The 25,734-nt window shown below is 43.2% G+C and overlaps 1 protein-coding gene across 8 annotated transcripts; it reads right to left on the bottom strand.

The window, feature by feature from the left end:
- Window positions 1-954: 954 nt before the first annotated feature.
- Window positions 955-25,406, bottom strand: LOC307088398 (NLR family CARD domain-containing protein 3-like). Of its 8 annotated transcripts, none has more exons than XM_079754272.1 (14): window positions 25,153-25,406; window positions 20,360-20,537; window positions 20,169-20,282; window positions 19,981-20,094; window positions 19,751-19,820; window positions 15,055-15,271; window positions 12,732-14,565; window positions 12,307-12,480; window positions 8,871-9,044; window positions 7,147-7,320; window positions 6,599-6,772; window positions 5,865-6,038; window positions 5,642-5,688; window positions 955-4,089 (listed from the first exon to the last, which is right to left on the bottom strand). In XM_079754272.1, exons 2-14 carry the CDS (start codon window positions 20,521-20,523, stop codon window positions 3,437-3,439), a joined length of 4,083 nt encoding a protein of 1,360 aa, XP_079610398.1. In that variant the 5' UTR covers window positions 20,524-20,537; window positions 25,153-25,406; the 3' UTR covers window positions 955-3,436. The 8 variants fall into 8 exon arrangements, with proteins under 8 accessions (XP_079610398.1, XP_079610399.1, XP_079610395.1 ...); XM_079754273.1 differs by having other exon boundaries at window positions 19,981-20,091; XM_079754269.1 differs by having other exon boundaries at window positions 20,169-20,285; window positions 25,153-25,405.
- Between the last annotated feature and the right edge of the window lie 328 nt (window positions 25,407-25,734).

Genomic DNA, 25,734 nt, shown 5'->3' with positions numbered 1-25,734 from the left:
CTTGTTGGATAAATAGGATTTTTTTTAAGTTTGCACGCTGTGGATCAAGGAAATAAAATACTTGTGCTTAGTAACACAACATTGTTTTATTTAATTTATTCTCACTATAAAATAAAGAATTCCCTGAGAATACCACGTACAACAACACCCAAATCTCTCCCCTGTGAGAGGGTTTCCCGGCTTGGTTACGCAACAGGAGCTCTTCCTGCAGTGTCAGAGACACGAACTTTGGCCTATATTTCATGTTTCAGACCCACATCAAAATAAGGCGGAGGAGACAGGGAGATGTCTGAGTAGACAACACCGGCGTCTCCCTGCCTCTCCACAGACGCTCTGCCTACAGTAGGCTGAGGAGACAGGGTGGAGTCTGAGCAGACAACACCAGCACCTCCCTGCCTCTCCAGACACACACACACACACACACACACACACACACACACACACACACACACACACACACACACACACACACACACACACACACACACACACACATATATGTGATTAAGGAGCAGGTAAGGGATAGACAGTGAATACTTATATATAAGATTAAGGAGCAGGTAAGAGATATACAGTGAATACTGATATGTGTCGTTAAGGAGCAGGTAGGGGATATACAGTGAATACTGATATGTGTCATTAAGGAGCAGGTAGGGGATATACAGTGAATACTGATATGTGTGATTAAGGAGCAGTTAAGGGATGGACAGTGAATACTGATATATGTGATTACGGAGCAGGTAAGGGATAGAGTCAGTAGCGGTTCCTAGCCAAGCTCACCAGGGAGGCAAACATGAACGTGCATTCATGAACGCGCGCGCAGTGCACCCGCACATGCATATATTTTCTAAAGGGTAGGCCTATACAACTTTTAAAAAAACATACTCGCGTGACGGGTCGTGTGGAGGCGCATTAGAGAGGATCATAACTAAAAACTAGACACTTGACACAGTGTGTCAGCAGAGTGCAATGGTTCGAAACTTTTAATCAAACATGCAGACAAAGTTCAACTTCATAAAGGGAAGTTCATTCGTGGTGCGTGCTGCTTAAATGTAATGCAAATAAGCCTTCTAGTCAGTTGCCACACAAGGCCGCAACTGAAGGCTCATTTGCTTAGAATGTTTAGGGTCCCATGACATGTCACCAGGTGCGGGTTGATTAGCCGTTACAAGCCGTTTTGGAAATCTGTCCCTTATGACATCACAGGTGGGCGTGTCCACCTAGATGTGTGACGGATAGATGAGCAACGTTTACTCCTTGACCCGCCTCTCTCCACCTCATTTGCATTAAAGCTACAGACACCGAAGCGTTTTGGGAAAGCTCAATGTGCGACTGGCTCGTAGTGGCTGTAATTCTGCACCACGGCTGAATTTCGAGAACGTCTTCAAATACCGTGGTAGGGGCCCACTAATATCCATATTAAAGCCTCCATAAAGTAGCATGCCATGGGACCTTTAATATACATTTCAGAGCCCTTTATTTGGAAACGATTAATGTCTGATAATATACAAAATATTGAATAATGTTTTTATATTTATTCATCATCAATCAACATTTAAAACACTTTTTACATTAGAATGTAAATCTTTGTACAACCTGCTTAACTCAATGCAAGATCTTAAAAGTCCTTTCATGGTTTATGCTGAATCTTTCAGAAGCCAAATAAAATGCAGCATTTGGAGTACAGTGGAGTATTTAAATCAAACACAAAGAGTTGTATTTCCACTGTTGTGGACCCCTCAGCAAGTTGACCCCTCAGAGCACCCACAGCTGCTGTTAAACAACCCGATGCACTACAGGTACGTCCATGGGTCCACAGGTATTCAAACGTCCCCCTAACAGCTGGTCCTCAACAACGTCAGAACTGTGAGGACCCCCCAGACCCAAGCGGCCCCCTCTAATCTGACGCTCAGCAGCCCAGCTGAACACAGAGAGGGCTGAGAGATTAACCACGAGAGACACTGATGTACCCGCTGCTTACCACCTGCACACAGACCTGATGTGTGTTTAGATCCATGAACGATGTGTGTGTGTTTGTCTGTGTGTGTGTTTTATGGTTGTGTGTATATAGATTCATGATCAATTTGTGTGTGTTTGTCTGTGTGTTATTTTCTATGTTCATATGTGTTTGTTTGTGTATGTGTTTATATATTCATGAACGCTGTGTGTGTGTGTGTGTGTGTGTGTGTGTGTGTGTGTGTGTGTGTGTGTGTGTGTGTGTGTGTGTGTGTGTGTTTGTCTATGTGTGTGGGTTTGTGTGGCTACAATGAAATAGACAGGGATGGACTGGGACAACAATTTGGCCTGGGACTTTGGGATGGAGAGGCCTTTAGTGAGACTGCGGGAATAGCGAGTGTAGAATTGTGCCACTGTGTAAAATAATACAAACTAATCCTTACCCGTGGATATGTGCATTGCAACTACATGGCAATGTTGGGAAGTGCGCGTTGTTAGAATTTTGTGAAGTTCAAAGGGAAATATTTTAAAAGCAATTTTGTCCACGTACAACATATTAAAAATTGCAAGTGCATAGAAAGGTAAATCAAGGGTGAAAAGGTTCCAAATAGTGACTTGCAACTCGGAAGGCTGGTGTCCGAGGCATCTGGATCACACAGAGGGAGGCAAACGGGAAGTAAGTGACCTGGTGTGGGTACCAGATTGACTCGGCGGCCAGATCGACTCGGGGTCCTGCGCTTACAGATGACGTATCGACACTTGACGTATCGACACAAACCAACGGACAAATCCCCGGAAGTGTCTGCGTGTGCGTCGCTGTTTTGACTGTGTAGGGAGCGCTGGAAATAAAGTGGCTCGCCCCGTTCAGTGAATGGAGTTAACCGATTCTTCTTTCATATATTACCCAAGTATAGGCAACAATAAAACGCTCGGTTACACATATATTTTTGTTTTCACATATGTTAAAGTAATTATCACCTACAAAACTAATCCTATAATGATGAAAGCCCCCCCCCCCCTTCTAACGTTTATTAGCTTACGTTAGCCATCAATCTAAAGCTACAAATATTATCTGATCAATCTTTGTACATTAGATTATTATTCATAGATAAGAAAACAAAAGGAGATCATCAATACTTGGGAATAACATGGGAATGAATGAAACGCGCATTTAAAAGACAGCGTCTACAGGAAGTGCATCATTATTGCGCATCTAGGACCCCGAGTCGATCTGGCAGCCGAGTCAATCCGGTACCCACACCGGCCGTGTGTCAGGCTGAGCCAATCCGATTTGACACAAAGCAGAGCAGTCCGAGTTGGGAGGGGCCGTTCGGCCGCTCACTTTGCCCCACACTGTGTTTAAAAGTTATCCCCCCTCTAAATTGACAGTAATACATCGGCCCCGTTTTAACGGCAGGCCAGAGCTCCATTTCGCGCTGTTTGCTAGTATCAAGCAGGCCCGCCCAAGTCACGAATTTCACTACTTTTTTTTTTTTTTATTAAAAAATGACCGCCAGCCTGCTCGGCGTGAAATCGTCCGGCCGTTCGGGAAATCTCCCGATCCTGCCGGTGGCCAGTCTGCCCCTGGACACAGAGACACTGAGGAACCAGACTTATTTAACCGAAACCCAGGGAGGAGGTCATCCTTGGTGAAGGTGGACTGGAAGGTGTGGAGGAGTATCAGTGTGTCTGAGGACCCTCCTCCACCTGGGGATACTCTGTAGAAGGACAGAGAGCCAGCAGGCCGGTCCAGATACACTCCTACTCTGTTAGAGCGAGCAGGAGGGAGACGTATAGCTGTTTGACTACCGTTGTGACAGGCATCGTAACCATAATGACGACAAAATAAAACCCAGGACTTGTTGTTCAATCCAAGCTTGCTGTAACCACCCACTGTTTTCCTTGTGATTCCTCTGTATGCCACTCCTATATCAACATCTCCTTTCCACTCTACCTCCCAGTAACAGCGGCCAGTCAGACCCTCTCCACACAACACCTGGGCCCAATATTGAAATCTAATTTTCTGATATGGATACGACTGTTTCTCTTTAACCTTCGTCACCCTTCTGTTGTCCTCAGACAGAGAGAGTCGTTCGTTGGCTGTGTTTGGGTCCAGTGTGAGTTCACAGGCATCTGATGGGAGAAACAGACATGATTAGGCTGCTAAAACATTATTATTCATTATTCATCATAATCATCATCATTACTATTTAAATAAACAGCATCACCACGAAATCTAAAAGGAAATACATGCATCATTCAAAACATGTTAATATGATTATTGTGTGCTATATCTAATGTAATAACCAGAATTAAACTGAATGATAATTATTATTATTCTAATAGCAACAAGATAATAGTATAAAATAATTGAATCGTTTTTGAATATAAAATAGACATGTAATTATGATAAAAGGGGACATATTATGAAAACAACACTTTTCCTGGAATTTGGGGTGTTGTTTTGGGTCTCTTGAGCTCCCACACGCATACAAACTTTGAAAAAAGTCTGTACATGATTTTTTGAGTGAGATATGCATTTCTGAAAGTAACCCGCCTACAGTTACCACATGAGCGAGTCAGTTTCGGCGCCCCCTCCTACGTAGGAAGGGGGCACATTTGAATTCACCTCCCACCCCCCTCCAATCAGAGCATAACTACGATTTTGTGGACCAGCGGACGAGCAGCTCCGGCGGGGGGAGCTCGGTGCCAGCCCGGCAGCTCAGCTCCGGGAGTACAATCCCTTTCTCGGCCGTAGCTGCTGGACTGCCGCCGAGCTCCCCCCGCCGGACTGCCGACGAAGCTTCGGCTGTCTGGCGGGGGGAGCTCGGCGGCAGTCCAGCAGCTCAGCTCCCAGAGTACAATCCCTTTCTCCTCCATGTCGCGGTTCAACATGGACTTCAGAGAGTCAAGGCCAAAGTTCCTTTCCCCCAATTCTTCTCAACCATGGCCGAGATAACCCCCACTACGAGTCTATACTGGTCTAAGGAAGTACCAGAGACGTCAGACTCAGTCTTTATGATTCATAATATCATCCGAGGCGCACATAGCTTTTGGCCGTGATATTAGATATATTATATAAATACCTATACTATAATACTATAATAATAATAATAATAATAATAATAATAATAATAATAATATTATTATTATTATTATTATATTATATAGAAATAGAGCTCCAGGAGTCCGCAAATGGCTACAATCACTTCTCCATGCTGTGGTTCACTCTGACAGCGGCCCCGTTGCTCTCAGACAGTCAATGGGCAGCATCTAATTTGCATTAAAGCTACAGACACCAGAAACAGCGCATTCTGAAGGGACTGAAACAGAGGGGAATTGCGGTAGGCAAGATTCTTTTTCCTAAAAGCTATTTCAAGCAAACAGCTTCAAAAATATGTTTTCTGGAACTCATATACTATGTTAACTTGTTGGGAAAACACCATAATATGTCTCCTTTAACAGTATCCTGATAATTTTGTTTTTTTGTCTAAAGTTGTACAATCACCACTCATGATATAATCGCAGCAATTATGTAAATGTTTATGAATGTATGATTCATGATGTCAGTCATCAACTTCATTCCCAGAAGGATCTGAATGAACAGACGTCACCTCCTGCTGTGTGGATGGACTTTCCATCTCAATAGTTAGTGTGTGCTGTAAAGAATCAAACAGACACTTACACTTCTTTAGAGCTGGTTTCAGCCTGCACACTCCAATGTGCTCCACACTAGGGGGTAAACAAAGTGAGAGCAGCATGTTGAAACATTCACCTTCATCATCTGCTGTCTCATCACTTTCTACACAACATGAGTTACAGCTGCCTTTTCAAACCACTTCATCTAGCAGCGGGTTGAATCCTTGTAGGAGACTTTGTCCCTGAGTGGTGAGCTGTCCTCTCCATACCTGAGAGTGTCCAGTCTCCAGCCTGGATCCTCCAGTCCAGCAGAGAGCAGCGTAGCTCCTGAGTCTCCTGGGTGATTGTAGCTCAGGTCCAGCTCTCTCAGATGGGAGGGGTTGGAGCTCAGAGCTGAGGCCAGAGAAGCACAGCCTTCCTGTGTGATCAGGCAGCCAGACAACCTACACAGATACACACACACACACACACACACACACACACACACACACACACACACACACACACACACACACACACACACACACACACACACACACACACACACACACACACACACAACACACACACACACACACACACACACACAGACACAAACACACTGTTTATTTATTCTATCTGGATGAGAATATTTCATACAAAAGTAAACTGGTTAATTAAATTATTCAGTTCATATGAAGGACGACTAAAGGCTTAATAATTATATTTAGATCACAGCACTTCTAGAGCCTTATCACCATGTCTACACTAATGACCTTCAAACTACCAAATAATTTAATTCTTTCTGAAATCCTCGTCCTCTAAAGTTCTGTTCCTCCTCTGGCCTCTCATCCTCGAATTTGTGGTCAACTGACACGGTGACCCTAGCCTACAAATAGTGATGCTGCATCTGTCGGGGATCTGAGAAAGGTGTCGTCTGTTCTTTTAGATCACAGCCCACCTAGTCCTGGATCATCCCTTACTATTAAACAAACCCAAAGACACATTTAACCTTAACCCTGACCTGAGAGTTTCCAGTGTACAGTGTGGACTCCCCAGTCCAGCAGAGAGCAGCTTCACTCCTGAATCCTGCAGATCATTGGTACTCAGGTCCAGCTCTCTCAGACGAGAGGAGTTGGAGCTGAGAACTGAGGCCAGAGCTTCACAGCATCTCTCTGACAGATGACAGCCACTCAGCCTTCACACACAAAATAAACAGAACATGTTACTTTGTTTATGCCTTTAACATTAATTAAAAGAGAAGTTAAGCCAAAGTTAAAAAATGTATCTCTAAATGCTAATAATAAGCTTTAAAGAAAAACCTGACTACATGTGAATGAGTAAAATAATAATAAGAAGTGTAAACTGTTCTAATATAACGTACGACTTGTACTGTCATGGCAACAGCAATAGAAATGTGTTCAGTTATTTTTGTAAAAAAATATTATTTAGGGGTGATAATTTTTTCTTTTATGGACGTAAATCTGTACATTACATGTCTTGATTGTACTTTTTTTGTACTCTAATATAGATCCTTTTGCTGTTAAGGTTTGCACATTAAGTAAAACTGACCTGAGAGTTTCCAGTGTATGGTGTGGACTCCCCAGTCCAGCAGAGAGCAGCTTCACTCCTGAATCCTGCAGATCATTGTTACTCAGGTCCAGCTTTCTCAGACTAGAGAAGCTGGAGCTGAGAACTGAGGCCAGAGCTTCACAGCATCTCTCTGACAGATGACAGCCATTAAGCCTTCACACAAAATAAACAGAACATTTTAGGAACCCTCATTTAATGTTTTATTAGACTTTTCTGATAGATAAAAAAAAAAGTATACAGTAGATCTTAAAACATTAGTTATATGTTAGGTGTAAAATGTTGATACTAACAACAATACTGTTGTTACAGTTTTATGCTAGTATGTATGAACTAATTCAGTTAAACGTTCATAGTTCCAAAAATAAACTAGTTCATAGTTGCAACTTTTTTTTCAATATGTTGCTGTGAGCTATTATATTTTCCGGTATTTTGAACATTGAGCCCCTTTTCTGGTTTGTCTAGGATGAAATAGAGTGGTTGAATCTAGAATCGTAGTGAAATACAGTTTCTATCGTGTTTTATTGCACATTTAGCGCATTTTGTACATCCCATTGATTTCTGTTGGAAGACTCATTGCTCGTTGGCCGGAAACGGAAAGGGGGAGTGTTCACGTATGGTTGTAGTCTTTTCGCTCGTTTCTAGCCCTACTGTTGGGTCAGAGAACCGAGTCAAAAGACTACAACCAAACGTAAACAGCACCTCTTTCCGTTTCCTGCCAACAAACAATGATTCTATGAGTATTCTACTCCGCTGAGCTATCAGCCAGAGAGCTAACGTTATGGATTGTACATATTTATAATTCGAAATGTCCAGCCTTTATACCACAGATACTCTAGGGTCTATAGCATATAACTGTGTTGTCTGATTAAAGTTTAATTAATTTTTCACAATTTACGAGCTCTCATTTTGAAGAATAATCACCGCGCCATTCGTTTCAATGGGAATCGCGACGGTCTATACATTCAACATAAAGTGTACATATTTATAATTTGAATTTTTCATGTAACCGCCTTTTCTGATCACAGTTTAATGTAACAGTAAGCTGGCAACACCGCAACTGCAAATTAACCATACGCAGATGACCATGGCAACCGGTCAAACAAATTTTATTTTTGCGATCATTCTGCGCGTGCATCCGCCTTGTTGATAAACAAATAATCCCCCTATTGAACGACGTTAAACCGAGTGAGCGTGCCTTTCACAGACACAAGAATGAACGAGTTCCCAGTAACGTTCTTAAGGCAGTAATACAGTACGTTCAGTTCACGTTCGCCCAAAATATGAACGAGTTCATGAATTATCGTTCAATGAACGCGTTCAGGTACAACACTGACTATTATTATATTTTGTGTTTACGATTGAGACGTTGCAATGGTAACTTTGGGTTTACTTTGCAAGTTAAAATTTTCACATCCCACATAAACAACAAGATGTAATATTTCCAATGGCACCTCTCTAATAAATGTGGTCATCAAAGGTACTGAGTTATTAGCTGATATAAGCTGCTTTCACACATATAAAGCATCAAGTGTGAATAAGTATGAATCACCCTCAGGGTCGAATTTCCTGATATACAAATGCGGCGAAAAGGCAAAGGACATGGCTATAGTTTGACGTCATGTAGGAGTAATTCTCCAACCAAGGGCAGTAGTTATTCTAAATGTCTTCTGATATTGAACTATTTGCCATTGAATAAAACTGACCTGAGAGTTTCCAGTGTACAGTGTGTACTCCCCAGTCCAGCAGAGAGCAGCTCCACTCCTGAATCCTTCAGATCATTGTTACTCAGGTCCAGCTCTCTCAGACTAGAGGAGTTGGAGCTGAGAGCTAAGGCCAGAGCTTCACAGCATTCCTCTGAAAGATCACAGCCATTCAGCCTTCACAAACAAACAGAACATGTTAGGAACTGAGATTAAAAGTGCTTAAAAGATCCAACTAGCTCACAGGAGAAACATGGTGTAGCTTACAAACAGCACAGGTTCGCCATGGGGCCAACACTGGAGGAGAGTACGACCAGTGACGCAAGCACCTCAGCTCTCCTCGCTGCTGTCAGGGATCAGGGAAGTGAGCTCAAGGAGATGACTGTGGACATTCAAACTTCCTTCAGCAGCGGCCTGATGGCCTTGTAGGGATGCTGAACTCCGTGTGAACAGAGTCAGACCTAATGAAGCAGAGGGCTGCGGAGCCAAGTTGGGCCTTCAACTCGCTGAATGCTTCACTGACTGAGTGGGCGTGTAAATGCAATTAAAATGGTTTCCCTCCCTACATTTCATTATCTCTATCAGTCCAAATGCTTCCTTCTGTCAGACTATTGATTCATTAATTAATATTTTATTTTTGAGTTTTAAATCCAATCATATTGCTTGAGCACATTTAAAAAATATTAAAACACTAAGTGCACTTGCCCTTCCTGTCTTCAGACACTTTTACGGGGCTTCAAAATGAAGGACGACTAATAAACCCCTCTGGGGTTCTGTATTCCTACATAATCAATTGTTTTATGTTTTTCTGTATTCCTACGTATTCAATCGTTTTATGTTTTTCTGTATTCCTATGTATTCAATCGTTTTATGTTGCTCTGTATTTCTACATTTTCCATTGTTTTATGTTCTGTATTTCTACATATTAAATCATTTTATGTTACTCTGTTTTTCTACATATTCAAACGTTTTATGTTCCTCTGTATTTCCTCATATTCAATCCTTTTATGTTCTGTATTTCTACATATTCAATCGTTTTATGTTTTCTATTTCTACATATTCAATCATTTTATGTTCTGTATTTCTACATATTAAGTCGTTTTATGTTCTGTATTTCTACATATTGTTTTGTATTTCTATATCTTAAAATGTTTGACCTTCTGTATTTAATGTCTTCAATTGATAATATATACATACAAAGAATATATGTAAACAATTACAGTCATGGCAACTAAAAATAGAAATTGGTGAGTTGTTGAAAATTATACATTTAGTTTATTTAGACCAATAACCTTTGATGGATGCAAATACTGCGACTTCTTTAAAGGTGACATATTATACCACCGGGTGTGAGTGTGATTAGCTGTTATAAGCCGTTTTGAAAATCGGCCTCTACTGACATCATATGTGTGCTGGATAGATCAGTTTACCAGCCTACCAAGTGGACTGTAGCAAACGTTGCTCATCTAGCCGTCACACATCTAAGTGGACACGCCCACTTGAAACGGCTTGTAACGGCAAATCACTCAAACCTGGTGGTATAATATGTCACCTTCAACTACCACTGTACCATTAACAGGGAATTGTGAGAGGGCACTATCATTAGGGGTCCGAGCAGCGAAGGTCCCCTATTGTTTCTGTAACGTATTCTTTTTCCCTCAAATTCTGTAAAAGTCAAACTGCAGCCTTTACCGTAAATTGAAAACTCTTGAGATTTTCAGGTATGGTTACCAATAACCCCCACTACCCATAAACCCAAATGTGTGGTACTGCACCCAAAGGTGGTACTATTGTAAAAAATCATGAATTAGGCTTATTTCTCCTCACCAGATTGACCTGGGCTCAAAATTCTTTCAGAATATTAATCTCTACAATCAGATGCATTGACAATACCTGGGTCTTATGCCCTAAAAATGTTTACTTTTCCCACAATTTCATATTAAAGCTAAACATGATAAAAAGATTCACAGGCTACAAAAATAATCAAAAATGGACCAAAATCGCCACATAAAATCTTTAGACCAAGCCTCACAAAAATCGTGGAACAGAATTTGTTTTATTTAGTTCCATTTGAGAAATATTGGCCAATAGAGTTGGAGCAGTAAGCCCATTTTTCTTATATGACCATTTTGTTATTGTATAAAAAAAACATACGACTATTATTAGGTGGATACCAATACCCCCCAATACCCATAAACCCAAATTGTGGTACTGCACCCAAAGGTGGCGCTATTTAAAACAAATATGAACTAGCCTTATTTCTCCTTACTAGTTTGACCTGGACTCAAAATTCTTTCATCAATCTCTAAAATTAGATGCATCTTTTTAACCCTGGTCTTCTGCTCTGAAAATGTTTACTTTTCCCACAATTTCATAGAAAAGCCAAACAACCGCAGGCTCAACCCATTTGGCCTATATGACCATTTTGTTATTGTATAACTACCTTACAGCTATCATTAGGTGGATACCATTAACTGTGCACATTTCCAGATCTGTACTCTTTTAAGAAAGCCCTTAATTATTTTCTGAAATGTACGCTTGGAGTTTTCTTGATGTTGTGTGCTTATCAATCGACATTTTCACAATGTGAATGAGGCGTCGTTCAGTTCAGGAATGTCAGTGGCTCAACGGGATAATGCTGTGTACCGGGGATCCTTAAGTTGAGAGTCCAAATCCTGATTAGAGCATTACGAACAAGCTGAACATTTCATTCTGCCATTGCAGCTCATTTAAGATACACAACATTGAACAGCACCTGAAATTCATCAGGCAATCAACATTCTGGCTCATTAGTTTCCAAGGATCGGCCTGCAAAGGGGCATTAAGGGGAACTTCTTCATTAACCATTTTTCCATCATAATTATGTCATATTTATATTTCTTCCGTTAGTGTTCTTGACTACAAATGTTTCATTCCCAAGAATTTCAAAGATTCTTTAGGTATATGCTTTGAAGAAAGCCTTAATTCACTTGAGAAATGTGTGCTTTGAGTTTTCTGGATGTTGTGTGCTTATCAATAGACATTTTAACCATGTGAATGAGGCTGCAGTTCGGGTTTATAAGTGGAACATCTTTCCTTAAATATGACAGTTATATATTATATTTATATATCTTCCATTAGTGTGCTCTTGACTTTTAATTTTGCTCAGACCCCGTTCACCGCTTGCGGTTATATTTATATTTTGTGTTTATAATTGAAAAGTTGCAATGGCAACATTGGGATTGCTTTTCAACTTTTCATTTTGACATCCACATAAACAACAAGTTGTAATGTGTCCCATGGCACCACTCTAATAAATGTGGTCATCAAAGGTACTGAGTTATTAGCTGATATAGTTTGACGTCATCTAGGAGCAATTCTCAAACCAGGTGGCAGTAGTTAAAAGTCCTCTGAAATGGAACCTTGTCGTGTTACTGTTTGCACTTTGAGTAAAACTGACCTGAGAGTTTCCAGCGAACAGTGTGGACTCCCCAGTCCAGCACAGAGCTTCTTCACTCCTGAATCCCGAAGATCATTGGAACTCAGATCCAGCTCTGTCAGACTAGAGGAGTTGGAGCTGAGAACTGAGGCCAGAGCTTCACAGCATCTCTCTGACAGCTTACAGCCATTCAGTCTGCACGCACAATAAACCGAACATGTTAGGAACCGTGATTAAATGTTTTATTAGACTTTTCCTATAGTTTAACAAATGATTATACATGATATCTTTAAATGTTAGTTATATATTAGCTGTAAAATGTTGATACTAACAACAATACTCGCAACAGTTGTTTTGTAGTTCTGAAAACTGTATCATAATATTACTTTTATTGTAGTATGTATATTGTGTTGTGTGTTTGTAATACAATTTATTAGTGAACCTACAGAGATGTTTTGGAGGCTTTGATCACTGGCAGCAGCCCCAGAAGACCCTCCTCAGAAACAGAGTATTTCTTCAGGTAAAACACGTCCAGCTCCTCTTCTGATGTCAGTAAGATGAAGACTAGAGCTGACCACTGAGCAGAGGAGAGAGGTTCTGTGGAGATACTTCCTGATGTCAGGTATAGTTGGATGTCCTCCACTAGAGAACGGTCGTTCAGCTCATTCAGACAGTGGAACAGATTGATGCTTCTCTCTTGAGAGAGATCTCCATCTATCTTCTTCTTGATGTAATGGACTATTTGGGTATTGCCCTGTGACCTTCTTCTTGTCTGTCCCGGCAGAACTTTTTTAGTCAGATTGCCCAGCAATGTACTTTCTCTTGGTCTCAGCAGATGTTGGAGGATCATCTGATTGGTATCTAGAGAGAGGCCCAGGAGGAAGCGGAGGAACATGTCCAGGTGTCCGTTCTCACTCTGTAAGGCCTTGTCCACCGCACTCTGGTAGAGGAGGAGGATTTCAACTTCCCTGGAGGTTGGCTGTTCTTCTGAGATCAGATTGACACCAGTGTTGATGTAGGACAGAAAGACATAAAGGGCAGCCAGATACTCCTGGATGCTCAGATGGACAAAGCAGAACACCTTGTCCTGGTACAGCACACACTCCTCTTTAAAGATCTGGGTGAACACTCCTGAGTACATTGAGGCTGCTCTGATATCGATGTCACACTCTGCTAAGTCTGCCTCGTAGAAGATCAGGTTGCCTTTCTCCAGCTGGTTAAAAGCCAGTTTCCCCAGAGAAACAATGATCTCCGTGCTCTCTGAACTCCAGTGTGGATCTGTTTCAGCTCTTTCACGATACTTCCTGTCCCCCTGTGTGGACTGAACCCTCAGGAAGTGGCTGTACATCTGAGTCACGGTCTTGGGCTCCTCTTCTCCTCTCTGGGATGTTTTGAAGAAGTCCTCCAGAACTGTTGCAGTGATCCAACAGAAGACTGGGATGTGACACATGATGTGGAGGCTTCGAGATTTCTTGACGTGAGAGATGATTGTGCTGGCCAATGTCCCCTCTCTGAATCTCTTGCTGAAGTACTCCTCCTTCTGTGAGTCGTTGAACCCTCTCACCTCTGCCACCATGTCAACACACTCAGCAGGGATTTGGTTGGCTGCTGCAGGGCGTGTGGTTATCCAGATGCGAGCAGAAGGAAGCAGGACTCCCCTGATGATGTTTGTCAGCAGTACGTCCACTGAGGTCGGCTCTGTGACATCAGTCCAGATCAGGTTCTTCTGGAAGTCCAGAGGAAGTCGACACTCATCCAGACCATCCAAGATGAAGACTACTTGGTCATGGTCGTACCTGTAGATTCCTGTTTCTTTGCTTTCAACAGAAAACTGATTAAGAAGTTCCACTAAGCTAAACTCTTTCCCTTTCAGTAAATTCAGCTCTCTGAAAGTGAGGAGAAATGTGAAGTCTATGTCTTGGTTTGCTTTGCCTTCAGCCCAGTCCAGAGTGAACTTGTGTGTTAAGAAGGTTTTACCAATGCCAGCCACTCCGGTTGTCATTATTGTTCTGATTGGTTTATCTTTTCCAGGTAAGGGTTTAAATATGTCTTCACATCTGATTGGTGTTTCCTTATTGACTGACTTCCTGGAAGCCTTTTCAATCAGTCTGACCTCATGTTCCTTGTTGACCTCTCCACTGCCTCTCTCTGTGATGAGGAGCTCTGTATAGATCTCATTCAGAGGTCTCTGCTCCCCTGCTCTAGCGAATCCCTCAAACACACACTGGAACTTCTTCTTCAGATGAGACTTGAGGAGACTTGACTGGACATCAACAGCTCCTCAATCACAAACCAGAAGACAAATGCCATACATATTTCAAAGCAATATTACTGGGGTAAAGAAAAAAAGTATTATAAATTCTACTTTATATGGATCTTATAATGTTGTTACTAGCACTATTGTTGTATCAGTGGTATCAGTGCCTTGCTAACCTGATACAACAAGATAGGGTGAATCTCTTCCACTGAGTTATTCTGCTGTTGATCTGCAGTTTAATGTTTAACATTCTTTAACCTGATACTGCCACAATAACTCTACATATCTGGATCAAACCATTCAACCTGATACCCCCACAATGACCCTACATATCTGGATCAAACTAATCAACCCGATACCCCAACAATAACCCTACATATCTGGATCAAACTAATCAACCCGATACCCCAACAATAACCCTATATATCTGAATCAAACCATTTAACCTGATACCACCACAATAACCCTACATATCTGGATCAAACCATTCAACCTATATATGAGTATCTTACCACTCCCCAGTTTGTCGGCCAGTTCCTCCTGGTTCATCTCCATCAGGCAGAACTTTGTGATGTCTGCCACTCCCTTTATGGCGCGCCTCCTCTGCTCCTCATTCTCACCACCCTCCTCCCTCTGACTCTCTGAGCATTGCGGGTAATCTGAGAAGAGATCTCTCCAGAGCTTCTTCAGCTCCTTGTCTAGAAAAGTGTGTGCATTCTCCTCAGCTCTCTGGAACAGAACAAACATCAAGGAGAACTTTAACTATTCGGAACCAACTGAGGACATCAGAAGCATCTGTCCTAGATTAACGTCTCGCTGGTCTAAAGAGGGAAGCACAAGATATGCTTTTAATGCTCATGTAGAGCAGGGGCACCTCTAGAGATAGTGGGCCCTATGAAAGAATATATTGGGCCTCCAACCTAGCCCTCCCACCAGCCTACACATTTGACCACCCATAAATTGATAGACTGCTAGCTGGTGCTAATAACCCAATACTTAGCCTGCTGTCATTGACCATTGATGTATGAATGCCAGAGGTACATGAGTGGGATCTCTCATTACTGTTGTTTCGGGCAAAAAGGCTTTCCTCAAAAACAGTTTTGAGAAATTCAATGAAATTCAGTGGTATTTTCAATTTTGGTGAAGATGTTTCCAAAGTCTGTCAGAAGCCAGTAATGCCGCTCTGGCTCTAAGTCTAAACACCTTATTAAAATGTCACAGAAACGACACAGACCACTTCATACCCTTCTTACCACTAGGGGTCAGTATTCACAGACCTACCCTGGCTGTATAGTTAAAAGTAGTTAAAAAAATAAAGTAGAAAAAAAGGTCTCAGTAAACAGACTTCCCGGTTCATCCACCCGTCTCCCTCATTTATTGATTGTTATTTATGAATTTAATGTTTGATCAAGAACTATTTGATTGATTTGTATGATTCACTAGGTAGCTCCATGTTAATGAGCACCACAGGAAGGTGAATAAATAAAAACCTTTCTTTGGATAAACTGGGTGACCAAATGTTGGCCCTTTTCCTCCCTCTCAGCTTTTTGTTTCTGATACCCCGACTTATATCTCAATGACGACGTGTCAAACTACTCTCCTTCTTTCTGCTTATAAGTTCACAGAGTGGAAGACTCTGTGCTGAATAATGGATCCACGCAAGACTGAACCATGCAATAAAGAGAGAGAGAGGTGAAATATATAGACTATACTCAGGGCCGGATTAACACTTTCTGAGGCCCGGGGCTAATTACCCGGGTGAGGCCCTTCATATCATGATGTTCTGACGCATGACCTCACACAAACCCACTAACACATCAGCGTACACAGTAGGCCTACCAATCTATGACAGACTATTTAAAGTGAACTGGTAAAATGATTTCAATTTAATTAAATTCATTTCAATTCAAGGGTAGCTTTATTATAATTGCAGTAGTGTTGACAAAGCTGACAGAATGAGGATGGGGAAACAAAATGTATCTGAATTGGCCTACTTGAAAATGTAGGAAAAAAGAAAGTATGAAATTGGTGATTCGGTGACTTTGGCAAATCATTACAGAAAAAGTAATAGGCCCTACAATGCATTTGCTATCAAGTACAGCAAGTTAGGCCCAGACAACATAAATGAACTGTTTTTTGAAAGTTACTTAATTTATAGAAATGCATCCTGTTTTTGTAAACTCATCAAAAACTATAAAACAATGTAGGGCCTATTGTAGGCTATTAAACAAAGGTCAATGAAGGCCCCGGCTATGGCTCAAACGGTTTGGGCATTGAATGGTTAATTTACTCCGGGAGTAACGCCCTGGTAGGCTACATGTCCGGTTACGCACAACAAACCCCAAGCAAGAAGACAGGCAGGAATGTACGATGCAACATATTTGGGGTGAGCTGTTTGAAATGTGCACACAAACAAGCTAAAACTATTTTACACATTAATGGGGCTGGGTCATATAGAGGAGGCCGCCGCGGCAAACATGACTCACCAAGGGACTTCAGAAGGTCCGTCTTCTGCTCTTCTTCCGTGCGAAATCATTAATGAGCTCCTCAAAGTCCATTTGGGCCAGCATGTCGTGCTCAATTGACATTAAAGTCAGATTGTTAAGTTTCTCCTCCAACATTGTCGTTCTCAGCCTGTTCTTGATAATTCCAAGTTTGGAAAATGACCTCTCCCCGCTGGCATTGCTGACAGGCAACGTAAGGTAGATCCGCAGTGCTATGTCGACATTTGGAAAAACTTGTTGTAGATTCCTTTCTCGAATGAATGACAGTAGGTTCATCGGCTGCCTGTTTACAGTGGAGACTTTTGCGAAATGCAAAAACTGTCCTAGTTCATCTGGGAAATCATCAGCCAGGTCTTCGTGGTATTTTGCCTGCAGGTTGACGCTTTTCTCGCGTATTTCACTGACAATGTGTCCAGTTGCGTTAGAAATCCGAAGTAGGTGGACGTTTCTTTGTACACTGCGTGTCTCTGTTGTAATGCACTGATCAGTTTGTCTATGATGACAAAGAATGTCTCCCGAAAGCGATTTTCTCCCGCATTGGACACAAGGGTTGGTTCGTCTGTGTCATCAGCCGGGGTAGTGCGCTTCACCTGTCGAGTCACAGTGTACTGCTGTGACAGTGATAGTGATTTGGCCTGGGATTCCAAGTGTTTGTACTGGGAGCGTAAATTGGACACAAAGTCTATGAGGGACTGGAGCAATTCCACAGCAGTAACTAGGTCCAACTCCACCTTCTGCAGGGCCCTGCTTGTGATGTCAAATCTTTGCAGCATGGTATCCCATATGATGGCGAGGAATGCTGTCTCGAATCTATTCAATTTTTTTGCTAGAGACTTCGCCTCATCTCGTGCGGCTGATTTCTGATGGTCGTCTTCTGCTATCTCGTTTAAAGTGTCGTGGATATTTTTGAAATTTAAACGGAGAGCTTTTGTAGCCCGGGCGTGTGCTGCCCATCGCGTCGATGAAAGTCCCTTGACCATCTCCATGCGCTTGTTCTCGTTAGACTCCAGTCCATCCATCAATATTTTCCAGCGGCTAGGCGAAGCTGAGAAAAAAGTGAAGATGGATTGAACTAGCCTAAAAAAAGAGCTGGCGTCACGGCAACAATCCACACTACAGACCCCAACAAGGTTCAGGGAGTGGGCCGCGCATGGAATCCAATCAGCAAGTGGGTTTATTTCCTGAATTCGGGCACGCAATCCCTTGTATGCACCTGCCATGTTAGACGCGTTGTCATAGCACTGTCCCCTGCAATTTTTAATGTCTATGTGCATGTCCTGCAGCGCACCTGTGACTGAGTCAAAAAGGGACTCGCCTGTATGGCTAAAAATGGGCAGAAATTTCAAAAATCTCTCAAAGATCTTGCCCTCCTGAGACACGTAACGCACCACAAATGTTAGTTGGTCAGTGTGACTCAAATCCGGTGTAGAATCCACAATAAGTGAAAAATACTTTGCGTGTCGAAGCTGCATTATTATCTCTGATTGTACTCGCTGGCCCATGAGTGCAATAAACTCAGTGCATACAGTCGATGACAAATATGAGGGTGTCCCCCGCCCCTTGTTTCCAAAACGTTTTAAGTGTTCATCCAAAAAAGGGTCAAACTTGGCCAGCAACTCTAAGATGCCCAAATAATTGCCGTTGTGCACTGAGCCCAGTGTTTCATTTTCTCCCCTGAAAGCGAGCCCACGCTCTGACAGAAATTTTATCACGGCCACAACTCTCCTCAATACCTCCTTCCAGTAATTCGCCTCATCTTTCAGTTGATCCTGCAGGCCCGCGTCGATCCCACGCACCTGGGTGCGCGCAAGCCAAGTAAGAACAGCCTTTCTGTGGGGCTGACCCGCTTTGTGCATCTCGACTCGGTCAACTGAGTGTTTCCAATCAGAGAATCCGTGCGTGAAAGCGGACGAATCGTTACTGAATAGTTTGCAAAAAAAACAAAACACATTTCCAGTAGATGGGGAGTAAGACACCCATTCTCTTGCCACCTTCTCTCCATTTCTGAGCGAGCGACAGAACAATGTTTTGCTCAGACATCGCTTCTGATTTTTATAGCTCCTTTTAGAAGCCGAAAAATCGTCATCTTTATGTTGACATTGTGTAGGTGCTTCAATTCCCTTTCCGACCCAATAGCTTTGCGTCCCCTCATTAACTTCTCCCCAGCAGGCAATGTCTGTTGATATATCTGTTTTCGCCCCAGCCTCAGAATCAACAGGCTCATCTGCTACATTACCCACTGCTTCTTCTCCATCCCTTGTTTCCTCAGAGATTGTAGCACTATTGCTAGCAGACTGGCTAGTTGGGCTGGTTAGTTGGCTAGCGGTGGTTGGCTGCTCTCCGTCACTGACAGTTGTATTTTTGTTGGTGGTAGCTGCTACAGCGGGCTGATTACTCCTCCACATGTTGGTTAATTTGGGTGTTTTCTGTAATAATTCTTTCGCTCTTTCCTTTTTTATTTCATCTAATTTTCGTTTTTTTGCTCCGCTCTCGTGTTTCCTTTGGCCCGGCATTTTCGCTCGTTTTTTTTTATGGATTTTTGTCATTTGACCTTCAGCGACCGGAGGCCCCCCTAGCGGCGAGGCCTGGGGCTACAGCCCGGTCAGCCCATTCGTTAGACACGGCCCTGACTATACTACCCCCCCCCCCCCTTAGGTCACCCCTGTTTAGAGCTGAATTCAAATGTAGTTTTTCATTTGCACACCTTGATCAGCTCTGTTTGATGCTGCTGTGCAGATAGAGCAATGGTAACCTTTGACCTCTCCTGGAGTCGCCTGTGGAGAGAACGCACACACATGCGCACACACACACTCACACACACACACACACACACACACACACAATGGATCTTTTTAACTAAATATTTCCTGACTTTTAAATAGTAGTTCGCACACAAGCAACTGGTCTTCTTGTTCGACTGTTTAAAACTCCTACCTCTCCTCACTGGAGGGGCGTCCGTCTTTAAGGTCAGGTGGACGACCCATAGAATGGTCACTCTTCATGGAGACACAGCTTGGTCCAGGGGAGTCTGCCCTCTGCTGGCTCCTTCTAAAAAAACAAGAATCAGGATTTATGGGTGGTTGATAGATGCTGTACTTTTATAATCTTTGACAAATCCTTACCCTTCCTCACTGGAGGGGCGTCCATCTTTAAAGTCAGTTGGACAACCCATAGAGTGGTCACTCTTCATGGAGACACAGCTGGGTCCAGGAGAGTCTGCTCTCTCTGGCTGGACTCTTCTAGAAAAACAAGAACCAGGATTTATGGATGTTTGATGGATGGTGTGTCTTTATAATATTTGACAAATACTTACCCTTCCTCTCTGGAGGGGCGTGCATCTTTAAAGTTCACTGGAGGACTTTTACTCTTGTCCCTCTTCATTGGGAAGAGTGACCCCTTAGCTTTGCTCTGGCGGCCATGTTCCCCAGACAGAGTGGTTTTAGAGGTATGACCCCCCTCCTCTCTCTCTTCATCCATAGTAGACTGGAGACCTGGATACAAACACAACTATATATTGTTTCTGTGGATTCTATTTTAAGTACTATTCTAAGTACTGAACGTGAAGTGACTCCAGTGAAGACTTCCTATCATCCTCCTGTTGGACCTACACACACTCATACGTGTATACACATCAATTTCTCTGTCTAGAGCTGCACACTCTATCACACTCCAGTGGCGGAGTGGTTATCGGGAGGATTACCGGTGGTTCGCTAACGTTTCGGGGCCGCCGGGCTCATTACTGCGGGCTAACAATATTGCTTTTAAAAAGTTCCTTGATGCACCATCCGGCCAGCCTGAGCTGTGCACTCGCAGGCTCTCACTCACTGCCTCCCACATACAATCACGTGCAAGCATTCACAACCTGTTAACGTCACAACCAAGTCTATATTTGCAGAGGGGAGCAAACTAGAAAATGCATTTCCTGCAGAATATGCGGTGAGTGCTGCAGTGCAAAGTGAGGTTGAGTAAAGCCACATAGTTTAAGACGTGAAGAAATGTTAAATGGAGTAAACAATGTGAACATGCAATCCACCAAGAGTCAAACAAATAGCTCATCAAGTTTGAATACATTTGATATAAAACATATAGAATAGCTGATCTGTGTGTGTGTGTGCTTGCGTGTGTGCGTGTGTGTGTGTGTTTGTGTGTGTATGTGTCTTTGTGTGTATGTGGTAGTATCTTGGAAAGGTATGTTATTGACCTTATTCCTTCACATCAAGTTCATCGAAATATGCTCACAAAATGATGAGTCTCATATCGTTGGACTCCTTTGAGTCCCAGCTTTCACATGGCATATTGTTTGTGTAGCTAGCATGTGTTGCCAGATCGGATTGGCAATTTCCAGCCTGACTATAGACTAAAAACCAGCCATCAACCAAAGAAACTCCCGAAACGTATGTTGCCAGAAAACCGATTATCATATACTTCTGCAACGGCAAATACACGAATACACATCTAAAGGCAACCCAATTATTAACTATGATGTTATGTGGTATACAAGGAACATCTCATCTATCTCTCACACACACAAACCTCACAAGGTCTGTGTAAAGAACACACTGACAGTAGCAGAGACTGGGTCTTCAATGAGACATTAATACACAACACACAAAATAGGCATGTATCATACAAATGGTGAGCACAATTAACACCTGAATGCAACCTTATTTACTTAATAACTTTTACGATACTGTGATTGAAGGGAAATATGTGGCAGCACGCTGGCTCCACCCCCAAGCCTTACATGGACCTCTTCCCTTAACAATGCAAGCCTGAGGAGCAATAGGCAGGAGTGCTTGGGGATGAAAGGGAGAGCGTGCAACCACATGGGGCTGGCCTACTACAGAGAGCATCTTCGTGAGTGTCTGTGAACCTTGTACGGCCAAGAGAGTAAGAGAGCGAGAGACCTGGAACTTTATCGATAACGTGCGTACCGACCGCTTTGTGCGAGGACCCTCCCGGTGACGACCCCTGGACACGGACTACGGACTACGGACTCTGGATTACCCTTTTTCCAACCCTGGTGAAGACTATTTACTTATGTGTCGCTGTGTCTATTTAACTTCGTTGCGTGGAAACCCCACACCCATTGGCCCGCTACACGTGGTGGAGAATGCGTGCTTGTAGCCAAACCAAGTTAAATAGATAGACCAACACAGGGACAACAATGGAAGCATTGCGCAACAGGCTACAACCCGGGAGCTGATGGGAGTGCTGGCAGCCTGACATGGCGGCGTGGCTTCAGATGCTACAGCTTCCCGCCCTGCCCCAGCAGGTTTATTTTAATCCAGACAGAGACTGACGATATAGAGGCATACCTCCAGACCTTTGAGAGGACGGCGGTTCGGGAGAATGGGGATCCGGAACAATGGGCCAGCCTACTCACACCTTTCCTGACAGGCACAGCACAGAAGGCGTATCAGCACCTGATGGACGAACAGGCGTCTAACTACGAAGGGCTGAAAAAGGAGATACTACGCTGGTTCTGGGCTGAGGAAAGTGGTCCTACCCCAGTCACTCCGGTAAAGGCAAACGGAAGAGACACAACATGTTGGACTCCGTGAGTATGGTGACCCTGATCCTACCGGACTTCGCCCAGTTCCCGAGCTTGGCGGACACCATGGCAGTAACATGCATACACGGTGAGACTAAGAACTACCCCACTACCCTCCTTCACCTACAGACCACAAAGGGGCAATACACAGGACCAGTGGGAGTCGTCCCAAACCTGCCTGTGCCTGTTCTTATCCGGAGGGACTCCCCACTGTTCAGCCAACTCTGGGCCAGTATAGCCGGAGAGGGGGGAAATCGGGGGAACCTTAAGAAAAGAGGACACCGGAGAAGGGCGAGGGCCGATAGGAGAGATATCCGGATGTGTGGCTTACACGAGGTGGACCCACAGGGGTCAACTGATCCTCTATCGGAAAGTGACTCAGGGGACACAGAACAGGAGACAGGGGAGGCGAGTATGGGCGATCTGTTCCTGATGGACCACGAGGCGACGCCAGAGCCTGCCTCATTATCGGGAAGGTTCAGAACGGCCCAACTGGAGGATCCCAACCTGATGAGTGCTCTCCAGCAGGTGACCGGGGTGGACGGGAAGGCCATCGAGGAGGTAAGACTGATCACATACCCTAATTTTGCCATTAAAAACAAATTTTTGCATCAGGTCACAAAGAGGAATGACGAATGTGTAGAGTTGCTGTTGGTGCCCCGTCTCTTTCTTCAATCAGTCCTGCAGCTGGCACACTCCCACCTTCTTGGGGCTCATCTAGGGGTGGAGAAGACCCTGGACTGGATCAAGGCAAGATTCCACTGGCCGGGGGTAAAGAGGGCAGTGGAGGATTACTGCCGCAGTTGCCCGGAGTGCCAACAGGTGGCAACAACACCACATTTCCATGGTCCATTAATTCCCATACCCATTATTTCAGGTCCTTTCAGCAGGATCGCCATGGACCTGGTGGGAACACTACCCAAGAGCAGCCGAGGGCACCAATACATCCTGGTGATACTGGATTATGCCACTAGGTACCCCTAAGGCATTCCACTGCGCACCATGGTGTTCTCCCAGGTGGGCATTCCCGAGGAGATATTGACAGACCAGGGAACCCCCTTCATGTCACGAATCATGAAAGACCTCTGCAAATAAAACAGTTGCGCACCTCAGTATACCACCCGCAGACCGTGAAGTGTTAGGAGTTAAAGGTAGCAAATGTAGCCGCAATTTCAGAATGAAGCAAATGCAGCAGCAGTGCTCATCCGAGATTGAAAGAACTATTTTAGATCTCACGGGCCCCGCGATTGAAAATAGCCTTCTATTGACCTATCGCTAAGTCAAGCCACCCGTCGTTACCATGATGAACTCGGAAAAACAAACCAGACTCGATAACAAAAACATATGGAAAAATGTCAGCTGACAGTAAATCAAAGCAGGTTTTGGAGAAGTTTGAGGCTAAAAGGATTTAATTTCTTCCAGGATCAATCCAAAGGGACTTCATTACGCTATGGAGGGGTATACTCAAAACTTTAAAATACATACAGAAGGTAACAAGCTAGAATTTGGTTGGTATTCTGGCCTGCTGCACAGTCTGATACATATTACAAACTCTCTCTTATCCCGTTGAGGCTTTGGAAAAGGGATGAAATATACCCCATTCTGCAGCCTCTCAGGATACCGACTGTACCCCAAGCACATCGTTTGACCATGTTTATTTATTTTTTCCCACAAACAACATAAATCCACCATTGAATTATATTATGCCTTCTCCTTGTTATTTTCAACGGAGTTGTCCTAGCCGATAAGTATAGTTGAGGCTGGAATTTCATTGGCTCATCTGCGTTCTAAGGGTGGAGCTTAATGGGACAGGTCAGTCCCATTAATTCGCAAATGCATTTTTGCCATTCAGCGCACTTTAGTCGCCATCAAAACAAAAGCGCGCAACAGACTGGAGGTGCACAACGACTTTACATTGGCTGTCACTCATATTATACCTGAAATTCCAGCCCTGGATGTGGGTATGCAAAAGGTTGGGAGCCACTGCTCTATGTCTACAATCTAGATCACAAATTATCAGTGTGTGACTCATGTAAACGTAGACTACTGACTCTCTCTAGGGCTACACACTCTGTCACACTCTATGTCTAGATCAAACACACACACACTCTTTGGAGTGTGTTTGTGATGCTATATCACTATGCTTCTAACACGTTCATTTAATTATGGACAATTATTAATTTCCCTTTAGATCCGACATTTATAATCCATCATTAACCAATGTTACCAATGAAACTCCACAATAAAAGTCCACAACTTACCAAACGGACCTCCCAACAAAGTAAAAGTCTACAATACAAACAAACAGTTCTGTCTGGTTCCTGGACCAAATGATCCGTACATAAACGGCCTCAACATGGTGAAACATTGATGTTCTGACCCATACTCCTTCATTAAACAGATTATCTCACTGAAATCAGCATCTCTTTAACACCACAACCTTGGAAACACTGAACTTGGACTGGAAACAGATACATTTAGTAAGAATACATTAATTTAGTAAGAATACATCACCAGTCATCTGAAGAAAACACAAATTCAGGAAACAGTACCTTATCTTCTCCGTGATGAAACGTGTGCTGTGTAGAATGGAAATATAGAAGCACAAATGCAAAGAAAGGAGGGAATAAAGAGATTTGGGTGTTCATCAAAATCACAGAGAAGTGTTTAGAAGGTAGACAGAACATTAACAGGGTTCTGAAGGTATTGAGAGTAAAGACTGAGCTGCTGGTCTCCTCAGACAGATCAAATGAGGAAGAGCTTTGAACAACAGCTGATTGCCTCACATCGTTTAAGTTCCATCGTTTATGTGCCGTCAGGGCACATAACCAAAACGGATGAAGTGATAAGAAAAGGTAGTCAATAAACTACCAGCCCTCAGTGCTGACGCCCACACTGAGGGCTGAATAGTGAAACTAAAGTAAGACTTCAAGGCAGTGGCGATTTCTCTAAGGCTGCAAGGGAAGCTCGGCTTCCCCTAAATTTTCAATGGTTAATTAAATGGTTAAATATGTAGTTGTGTCAACATTTCATTGACTAAAAATGCATTAGAACACGTCAATCTCGAATACGAGTTAGTTCAGATTCAGCAGTTTATCAGGTCGACTGACTCGATTTCCTTCTCAAACATTCCT

Source organism: Pollachius pollachius, assembly GCF_949987615.1.
Source record: "Pollachius pollachius genome assembly, chromosome: 17".
Lineage (NCBI taxonomy): Eukaryota > Metazoa > Chordata > Actinopteri > Gadiformes > Gadidae > Pollachius > Pollachius pollachius.
Note: the sequence above shows the minus strand (reverse complement) of the source record. Positions and strands in the feature narration are given on the sequence as shown.

What these genes read in the sequence shown, in the direction of transcription:
- LOC307088398 (XM_079754269.1), bottom strand. Translation starts at nt 20,523, where the DNA reads ATGGATGAAGAGAGAGAGGAGGGGGGTCATACCTCTAAAACCACTCTG. An exon ending in GGCCGACAAACTGGGGAGTG is followed by an intron (nt 14,566 to 15,054) that starts GTAAGATACTCA and finishes TTTGTGATTGAG; the next exon opens with GAGCTGTTGATGTCCAGTCA. An exon ending in AAAGCCTCCAAAACATCTCT is followed by an intron (nt 12,481 to 12,731) that starts GTAGGTTCACTA and finishes TTGTGCGTGCAG; the next exon opens with ACTGAATGGCTGTAAGCTGT.